The sequence below is a fragment of the Penaeus monodon genome, chromosome 12 (genome assembly GCF_015228065.2).
Source record: "Penaeus monodon isolate SGIC_2016 chromosome 12, NSTDA_Pmon_1, whole genome shotgun sequence".
Taxonomy (NCBI): Eukaryota; Metazoa; Arthropoda; class Malacostraca; order Decapoda; family Penaeidae; genus Penaeus; species Penaeus monodon.
Genome location: NC_051397.1, coordinates 51,688,499 through 51,698,845, shown reverse-complemented (window position 1 = coordinate 51,698,845; position 10,347 = coordinate 51,688,499). Strand labels below are relative to the sequence as shown.

Sequence of the window (10,347 nt, the reverse complement as noted above, 5' to 3'; positions counted from 1 at the left end):
AAATGCAATTACCTTACTTTAAGAAAAGGTAACATGCATTGATGATTTTTAAAAGATTGGATTAAAGGCACTTAAAATTATTTATAGGAACAAATGTAAGATGCAGGTATCAGGCTTTACACAAAGTTATTAACCCACAAATTTTTATAATTCTTTTGCATTAATTTTCCCATACTTTTCACTCGCTTGAGTTTAAAGGAAAAGTCCCTGGCAAATTCTATCTTACTCCTATCATTTGATCCTAAAAAGATAACATTTTCAGATTACTACATTATATTTTTGCATAAAATTATACTTCTTTTCATATATTTATGGGCGGAATTAGCCAACAAAAAAGTTTTAAATATTGACTTTTCTTTTCTTTATTTTTTTTCTTTTCTTTTACGGTCTGAATTATGGTCCATGGGTCGTAATTCTTACCAAAATATCATAAAAAATATTCTACAACCATTTCAACTCTACAAAGGGTATGTCAGGTCCCAATTTTTTTATTTCCACCTATTTTGGGGGGAAACACTAGCTACCACTGCAAACTATTTTTAGACATTTATAATATTTAATAAACTACATCTCACTAATTTTTCCAGAATTAAAAAACGAGCTCTGATGCCCTGATCCAGTGATCTTCCAACCCTTGCTTGCTTGAGATTTGCGAAGTTCTAGCTTCGCCCGGGCCTTTCACTTATGGCCCGGCACTTCCAACCCATGTGACAAATTTTGAGGAGGTGGACAGTACTGAAGGAAATGTAAACAAAGAACCGAGATGTGGCCATTGGAAGGTTGGACGCTTGCCAAACTTTGTTATCTACAACAAATTTTCACTAAATCTAATAATATAAATCATAAAAATTAATTCTGTATATTTAACAGAGTGACTTTTGTCAAAGTTAGAGTTATTGTTTTCTATAGGTAACATATTTTGTAAGGGAACCTCTTTTTTATGAAAATAGATATTCCTGTCTAAAATATTTCATATGTATTTTTTATCACAAAGAAAACTAATGTAATTTTTAAAAATAATAAGAATAGATTTTACTTTCCTTTTTTTTTTAATCAGATTATGAAGGAATGGAGAACTGAGTGGCAATTCCATGTAAGGATTATGTATAATTACATAATCCTTGTATGAAAACAGATTCATTCAATACTGAGTATTAAAGGCCCATCATAGGAGTGCAAGACTGACTGGAGCCACTGGAGCTACAGCCTACGGTACCATAAACAGATCACATATCTTTCCAGAAACGTATGAAAAGGATGTGATAGCTGTTTCAACTGTTTACAAAGGATGTTTTGCAGCTTGATTTTTTAATTTCCAGCTAGTTTTAATTGGCAACAGGTGTCATTACAAACTATTATTTTCAGTAAAAAAAAAAATTGACTAAAGCTTGCATACTTTATCAAATTCTAAAATAAACATTGCCTGCGACACACTCTTCACACTGAAGTGCTCTTTACAATGGTTGTGATCAATTTCAAATCAAAACAAATTTGAAAATGGCGGGTGGTACCATCCACTAGTGCAAAGCCAAAACAAAATATTGTTATCATAATTTACAATTTTACCTTTCAACATAAGTACTTCATACTTAGTACACACACTGACCACTGCATAAACTAGAGCATATTATCATCATCATCATCATCATCAAGGGGCTAACGCCGACGGGGGCGCATGGCCGCATCCACCCTTCGCTTCCAGCCACGAGGATCCCTCGAGGCGAGTCTCCAGGCAGGCACACGGCCCATCTCTAGTTCCTCACGACAGGTCTCGTCGAGCTGCCCAAGCCATGATCTCCTAGGACGTTCCACAGGTCTCCTCCACCCAGGGTTGTCTCGCAGAGAGACAACCTGGTGGGCAGGGTCGTCCATAGGGAGGCGAGCTAGGTGGCCATATAGCCTGAGTTGGCGATCCCGGATTATGCAAGTAAACAGGTCCCATGCTAGTCTCACGGTGTAACGCCGGTTTGGACACGTGGTCCTGCCAACTGTACCCCATGATCCGGCGAAGGGACTTGTTACAAAAGGCATCAAGGCGAGACTCCAAGGCACTGGATAGCGTCCAGGTTTCGCTTCCATAGAGCAAAACTGGAAGTATCAAGGCCTTGAAGACACGCAGCTTGGTCCTTCTGCATAGTACCGACATCTCCAAACGCTCTTGTTGATCGAGTTCATGGCTCCTGTTGCCAGACCAATCCGTCTACTGACTTCCTGGTCTGACAACCCAGAGATATGGACTACGCTACCAAGGTATGTAAAACTTTCTGTGACTTCAACGTCCTCGCCGCAAGCATGGATCGACTGAACGGGTTCCCCTAACAGGACCCAAAGTCCTGAATCTTGGTCTTGGTCCAGGAGACCTCTAGGCCTAGGGGCTTCGCCCCATTGCTAAATGCATCAAGAGCCGCCACAAGTGACTCCAAGGACTCAGATAGGATGGCAACATCGTCGGCAAAGTCAAGGTCCGAGACCTTAATATTGCCTAGTGTTGCTCCGCACTGACTTTGGCTAGTAGCTCTGCTCATTATCCAGTCCATACAAGTGTTGAAAAGTGTGGGTGCAAGGACACAGCCTTGCCTCACCCCTGAATTAACAGGGAAGAAGTTCGACATACCCCCACCACACTTTACAGCACTTTCAGTACCAGTATAGAGGCTTGCTATCATGCCAATAATCTGTGTCGGAATTCCCCTGAGCTCAGGATCTCCCATAGCGATTCCCGATGCACCGAGTCAAACGCCTTCTTGAGGTCGATGTAGGCTGCAAGCAACCCACGACCAAACTCACGACGGCGTTCCACAATTACTCGAAGCGCTAGTATACGGTCTATTGTGGACTTGCCAGGAGTAAATCCAGACTGCTCCGGTCTCTGGTGCCTCAGTAGGTGGTTGCGGATCCGTTTCAGAAGAATGTGAGCGAGAACCTTGCCTGGTATGCTGAGCAGTGTAATGCCACGGTAGTTGCTACAGTCCATCGATCCCCTTTCCCTTCCAGAGAGGGATGACCACGCCCCTCAGCAGGTCAGGGGAATGGTACCAGACTGCCAAATGGCAGTCAGGACTGTATGCAGGCCCCGAGCCATAGGTTCACCCCCAGCCTTTAGCAGTTCAGCAGGGATATCACATATGCCTGCAGCTTTCCCACTCTTCAGCTTGGAAACGCCAGCCTAACCTCTGTTAGGGTAGGAGGTTCCTCGCTGATGGGTGGGTCCGGCACAGGCACTGAGACATCGTTTGCATCCAAGTATACTGTTGGAGGGTCTACCTGGTGCAACGTTCACGAACCCCAACATGATCTGAGATGATCCGTCCATCCGCTGATCGGACTGCAGTCATCTGTGAGGAGGGCTTAGGGTTCAGTTTTCTCAGGGCTTGGTAGGCAGGGCGAAGGTCATTTACCAAGAAATGGCCTTCGACCTCCTCAGCAAGATTCCTGATGAACTGTTCCTTGTCCCTTCTCAGCAGTGTCCGAGCCCTACGCACCATGGAACGACGCAAGACTTGATTCCCATTCAGCCGAGCCTTGCGACAAGCTTCAGTGGCCTCTAATGTCTCCAGGGAGATGGTATTCTGCCTTGTCCTTGGGCGTATGCCAATGGACTCCTGAGCTGCTTCGAGTGTTACGCGCTTGAAGGACTCCCACAGAGCAACTGGATCCGTCAGGTTGCTGGTTTCTGAGAATCGGTCAGAGACTGCCGTGGCGAACCCACGGGCCACACTCCTCCTCCCTAGTCTGTCCAAGTGAAACACCTTAGGGTGGCCACTGGAGGGACGGGGGAGTTTTGAAGTGGACCCGCAGGGTAGCCACAAGCAGCCTATGGGTGGGTGCCACAGAACTCTGCACTCGGTTAAACCCTGCTGTTCTGGTGTATCCTCCATCGCGTGCTGACAAGAATGTGGTCGATCTCCTTGGCCACTGTACCCGTATCGCTGTACCAAGTCCAGCGATGCGGTTGGAGCGCTGGTACCAGGAGCCAGAGATCCTCATTTTCTGGGACCTAGCAAAGTCCCGGAGAAGGAGGCTATTCTCGCTGCTGGGATCAGCTCCCGAGCCATGGGGGCCGACAGACATCTCGTAGCCAGCTCGGTCACAGCCGGATACCGCATTGAAGTCGCCCAGAACAATGCGAATGTCTCGCCGGGGGCAATCGTCTGCCACAGATGCGAGTTTGGCGTAGAACGCCTCTTCACATCGGTTTTATGTACATCGGTAGGAGCGTATACAGCAATAAGAGACATGAAGCCAAAAGCATGCTTCAGTCTCAATGCCATGATACGCTCATCAACCGGTGTCACCGACTACCGCAGGCTGAAGTCGACTGGAGATGGCTATGGCTACACCCTGGAGGTGGGTGACCATCGCTGCGGCCCGACCAGTAGTAGGTGTAACCACCCACACTGATCGTGCGCTACCAGGTTCTCACCTCTGAGAGGGCAGCATATTACCAGAGTCTCAATGCAGAGCATATTGACACAAAACACATTTTGAAAGAAAAATCTCATTGTAATTTTCCTTTTTCCTCATACTGGTATAAAAATATTATTTTAACATTCACATACTAATGTCTAACCATAATATCATTATCAAATACCATATTTATGCTTACAACAAGCTAAAGTCCATGCAGGTGTACCTGGCACAAATTACCTGCATTAGCAATGTAGCTATAGGCACTTATTGGCCTCACCACTCCAAGAAATCCCCAGAAATGGGCTCCAAGATTCATGTACAAATGCCATAAGTTAACCAACTCCAAATGACCCCTCTAACCCACCCCCCTGGGATGGTCCCCCTTAAGGTTAAAATAAAATTTTAAAAAATCCACTTACTGCAATCCTCTGTTTTTCTCCACCTGACAAGACGTCCATCCAATCTGCAACGGCATCCCAGCCTCCTTCACGGTCAAGGATGTGAGTGAGCTGTACCTGCTGTAGGAGCTCTCGGAGGTTGTCGTGCGTGATCCCTCGTGCAATCATGTCACTATGTGAGTCAGGGTATATAACCTAAACGAAACAATATACAAAAATTAAAATCGATATATCTAATCTGTGTGGTAACTTTCCATTTTATCTTCTTTTTTTTTATTCATTTTTAATTTTTCTATTTCTTAATTTCCTCTCATTATTTTAACAAATCTAATCACACAGTGGAAACCTAACCACAACTAACCTGATCCCGGAGAGTCCCCAAAGTCATGTAGGGTCGCTGTGGGATGTAGAACAGCTTGCCAGCACTTGGTTTGGTTACTGTCCCTCCAAACACTGGCCAGAGCTAAAACCATGAAAAAAAAAAAAATAAATAAATAAATACCATACATTCCCAAAGTATCTAAATTATTAGATAGATCTAGGATAACATATTCTTCTCCTAAATGAAATCACAACAACATCCAAACCAGACAAATAAAGAAATACACATATCAAATGAAAACACAAAGCAAAACATGGCAGAGAAAAAAAAATCAATGCATTTTGAAACTGAGTCATCCCTACTCCTCACCTCTCCCAGAATTCTGAAGAGGGATGACTTGCCACAGCCATTTGGGCCACAGACAAGGACATTCATCCCAGATTTGACCTCAAAGTTCAGCTCTCGGACCAGAACATCTCCATTGGGGGTAACAAGGGGCACGTTCTCAAAGCGAATCACGTTGTCCTCATTGATGACTCTCCCAGAGCCAGGGATCAGAGGTTTGCCAAGCACACCTGATAAGGGTAAAAAATGAAGGATATATTATTTGCCTCTCTGCTAAGTAAAAAAATATAACTGAATTTATGAAAATGTCTTCAAACAATATCATAAACATACAAGGATGATAGCATAACCTCTACACCACTTAACCCCCCAAAGACGGGTATCCCACCAGTGGGACACCCTCAACTAACACTAACCATTGCACTGCTTGTTCTCCAGCATAGTGCGCTGATATTTTCCATTGTTCAGATCTTTGAGCACCGTAAGCAGCTCCTGCACGCGGGACGTAAAAACCAGCAAGTCGTGTCAGCTCTCGCCCAGCTAGCACAAAGCCGTCCAATGGCCTCTGCTAGTTTGACGAGCATTCTTCCACTTCTGTAGTAGTCCTGAGAATATTGGAAAATTTGAGTATTGCACTTAAAATAAAGACTAAAAGAGGATTAATAATACATTCTTAAAGGGCAACAGAACAAAGCCTTACAAAACAGGGTAACATAGTGACAGTTGTTACCCTAGTCAGAATGAAAGAGATTGTAAAACAAAGAAAAAGGATAGAAAAGGATGGATTTTATCATCTCTGCCTATCTATGGTTAGCTATATATTAGAACAAATAATACAATCATACATATAATATATCTATATATATATAAATATTATATATATATATATATATATATATATACTATATATATATATACTATAAAAATATATAAAATATAAATATATAGATATATATAAAATATATATAATAATTATATATAATAATAGTAGAATATATATATATATAATAGATATTATATATATTACTATATAGATATATATTATATATATATATATATATATATATTATTATATATTATAATATATATATATATAAATATATTATAATATATATATATATATAATAGATAGATAATATATATATGATAGATAGTATATAATAATATATAAGATATATATATATATATATAATTATATATAATATATATGATAATTTATTATATAGATATAATATATATAATATATGTATTATATAATAGATGATTAAATAGATATATAATATTATAGATATATATATATATATATAATATAATATATAGATATATATTATATAAGATATATTATATATATATATATATAATATATATATTATATAGTATATATAATATATATTATATATATATTATCATATATATATTAATAGATATATATATATAGATATATATATATATAGATATATATATATTATATATATTATATAAGATATATAGTATATATAAGATATATATAATATATAGATATAATTAGATAGATATAATATATATATATATATATATATATATATATATAATATATATATATATAGTATATATATATTATAATATATTATATATATTATATATATATTATATATATAGTACTATATATATATTATATATATATGTACTATATATATATTATATATATATGTATTATATATATATTATAATATATATATTATATATATATATTATATATATATATATATATATATATTATATATATATATGTATGATTGTATTATTTGTTCTAATATATAGCTAACCATAGATAGGCAGAGATGATAAAATCCATCCTTTTCTATCCTTTTTCTTTGTTTTACAATCTCTTTCATTCTGACTAGGGTAACAACTGTCACTATGTTACCCTGTTTTGTAAGGCTTTGTTCTGTTGCCCTTTAAGAATGTATTATTAATCCTCTTTTAGTCTTTATTTTAAGTGCAATACTCAAATTTTCCAATATTCTCAGGACTACTACAGAAGTGGAAGAATGCTCGTCAAACTAGCAGAGGCCATTGGACGGCTTGTGCTAGCTGGGCGAGAGCTGACACGACTTGCTGGTTTCACGTCCCGCGTGCAGGAGCTGCTTACGGTGCTCAAAGATCTGAACAATGGAAAATATCAGCGCACTATGCTGGAGAACAAGCAGTGCAATGGTTAGTGTTAGTTGAGGGTGTCCCACTGGTGGGATACCCGTCTTTGGGGGGTTAAGTGGTGTAGAGGTTATGCTATCATCCTTGTATGTTTATGATATTGTTTGAAGACATTTTCATAAATTCAGTTATATTTTTTTACTTAGCAGAGAGGCAAATAATATATCCTTCATTTTTTACCCTTATCAGGTGTGCTTGGCAAACCTCTGATCCCTGGCTCTGGGAGAGTCATCAATGAGGACAACGTGATTCGCTTTGAGAACGTGCCCCTTGTTACCCCCAATGGAGATGTTCTGGTCCGAGAGCTGAACTTTGAGGTCAAATCTGGGATGAATGTCCTTGTCTGTGGCCCAAATGGCTGTGGCAAGTCATCCCTCTTCAGAATTCTGGGAGAGGTGAGGAGTAGGGATGACTCAGTTTCAAAATGCATTGATTTTTTTTTCTCTGCCATGTTTTGCTTTGTGTTTTCATTTGATATGTGTATTTCTTTATTTGTCTGGTTTGGATGTTGTTGTGATTTCATTTAGGAGAAGAATATGTTATCCTAGATCTATCTAATAATTTAGATACTTTGGGAATGTATGGTATTTATTTATTTATTTTTTTTTTTTTCATGGTTTTAGCTCTGGCCAGTGTTTGGAGGGACAGTAACCAAACCAAGTGCTGGCAAGCTGTTCTACATCCCACAGCGACCCTACATGACTTTGGGGACTCTCCGGGATCAGGTTAGTTGTGGTTAGGTTTCCACTGTGTGATTAGATTTGTTAAAATAATGAGAGGAAATTAAGAAATAGAAAAATTAAAAATGAATAAAAAAAAAGAAGATAAAATGGAAAGTTACCACACAGATTAGATATATCGATTTTAATTTTTGTATATTGTTTCGTTTAGGTTATATACCCTGACTCACATAGTGACATGATTGCACGAGGGATCACGCACGACAACCTCCGAGAGCTCCTACAGCAGGTACAGCTCACTCACATCCTTGACGTGAAGGAGGCTGGGATGCCGTTGCAGATTGGATGGACGTCTTGTCAGGTGGAGAAAAACAGAGGATTGCAGTAAGTGGATTTTTTAAAATTTTATTTTAACCTTAAGGGGGACCATCCCAGGGGGGTGGGTTAGAGGGGTCATTTGGAGTTGGTTAACTTATGGCATTTGTACATGAATCTTGGAGCCCATTTCTGGGGATTTCTTGGAGTGGTGAGGCCAATAAGTGCCTATAGCTACATTGCTAATGCAGGTAATTTGTGCCAGGTACACCTGCATGGACTTTAGCTTGTTGTAAGCATAAATATGGTATTTGATAATGATATTATGGTTAGACATTAGTATGTGAATGTTAAAATAATATTTTTATACCAGTATGAGGAAAAAGGAAAATTACAATGAGATTTTTCTTTCAAAATGTGTTTTGTGTCAATATGCTCTGCATTGAGACTCTGGTAATATGCTGCCCTCTCAGAGGTGAGAAGACCTGGTAGCGGCACGATCAGTGTGGGTGGTTACACCTACTACTGGTCGGGCCGCAGCGATGGTCACCACCTCCAGGGTGTAGCCATAGCCATCTCCAGTCGACTTCAGCCTGCGGTAGTCGAGGTGACACCGGTTGATGAGCGTATCATGGCATTGAGACTGAAGCATGCTTTTGGCTTCATGTCTCTTATTGCTGTATACGCTCCTACCGATGTACATAAAACCGATGTGAAAGAGGCGTTCTACGCCAAACTCGCATCTGTGGCAGACGATCCCCGGCGAGACATTCGCATTGTTCCGGGCGACTTCAATGCGGTATCCGGCTGTGACCGAGCTGGCTACGAGATGTCTGTCGGCCCCCATGGCTCGGGAGCTGATCCCAGCAGCGAGAATAGCCTCCTTCTCCGGGACTTTGCTAGGTCCCAGAAAATGAGGATCTCTGGCTCCTGGTACCAGCGCTCCAACTCGCATCGCTGGACTTGGTACAGCGATACGGGTACAGTGGCCAAGGAGATCGACCACATTCTTGTCAGCACGCGATGCAGGGTTTACCGGAGTGCTGAGTTCTGTGGCACCGACCATAGGCTGCTTGTGGCTACCCTGCGGGTCCACTTCAAAACTCCCCGTCCCTCCAGTGGCCACCCTAAGGTGTTTCACTTGGACAGACTAGGGGAGAGAGGAGTGTGCCCGTGGGTTCGCCACGGCAGTCTCTGACCGATTCTCAGAAACCAGAACCTGACAGATCCAGTTGCTCTGTGGGAGTCCTTCAAGCGCGTAACACTCGAAGCAGCTCAGGAGTCCATTGGCATACGCCCAAGGACAAGGCAGAATACCATCTCCCTGGAGACATAGAGGCCACTGAAGCTTGTCGCAAGGCTCGGCTGAATGGGAATCAAGTCTTGCGTCGTTCCATGGTGGCGTAGGGCTCGGACACTGCTGAGAAGGGACAAGGAACAGTTCATCAGGAATCTTGCTGAGGAGGTCGAAGGCCATTTCTTGGTAAATGACCTTCGCCCCGCCTACCAAGCCCTGAGAAAACTGACCCCTAACCCCTCCCTCACAGATGACTGCAGTCCGATCAGCGGATGGACGGATCATCTCAGATCATGTTGGGGTTCGTGAACGTTGGGCTGAGTATTTTGAACAGTTGTACCAGGTGGATCCTCCAACAGTTAGCTTGGATGCAAGCGATGTCTCAGT

At 40.9% G+C, this 10,347-nt stretch overlaps 1 protein-coding gene across 1 annotated transcript in view; it reads left to right on the top strand.

The window, feature by feature from the left end:
- The window catches only part of LOC119579751 (ATP-binding cassette sub-family D member 3-like), an 85,763-nt gene extending 76,804 nt beyond the window's left edge, over positions 1 to 8,959 (top strand). Inside the window, exons 11-15 of the mRNA XM_037927650.1 lie at positions 7,485 to 7,671; positions 7,858 to 8,063; positions 8,292 to 8,393; positions 8,560 to 8,732; positions 8,929 to 8,959. Coding sequence (XP_037783578.1) covers positions 7,485 to 7,671; positions 7,858 to 8,063; positions 8,292 to 8,393; positions 8,560 to 8,732; positions 8,929 to 8,959 — 699 coding nt within the window. The remainder of the gene's footprint in view (positions 1 to 7,484; positions 7,672 to 7,857; positions 8,064 to 8,291; positions 8,394 to 8,559; positions 8,733 to 8,928) is intronic.
- Positions 8,960 to 10,347: the final 1,388 nt, after the last annotated feature.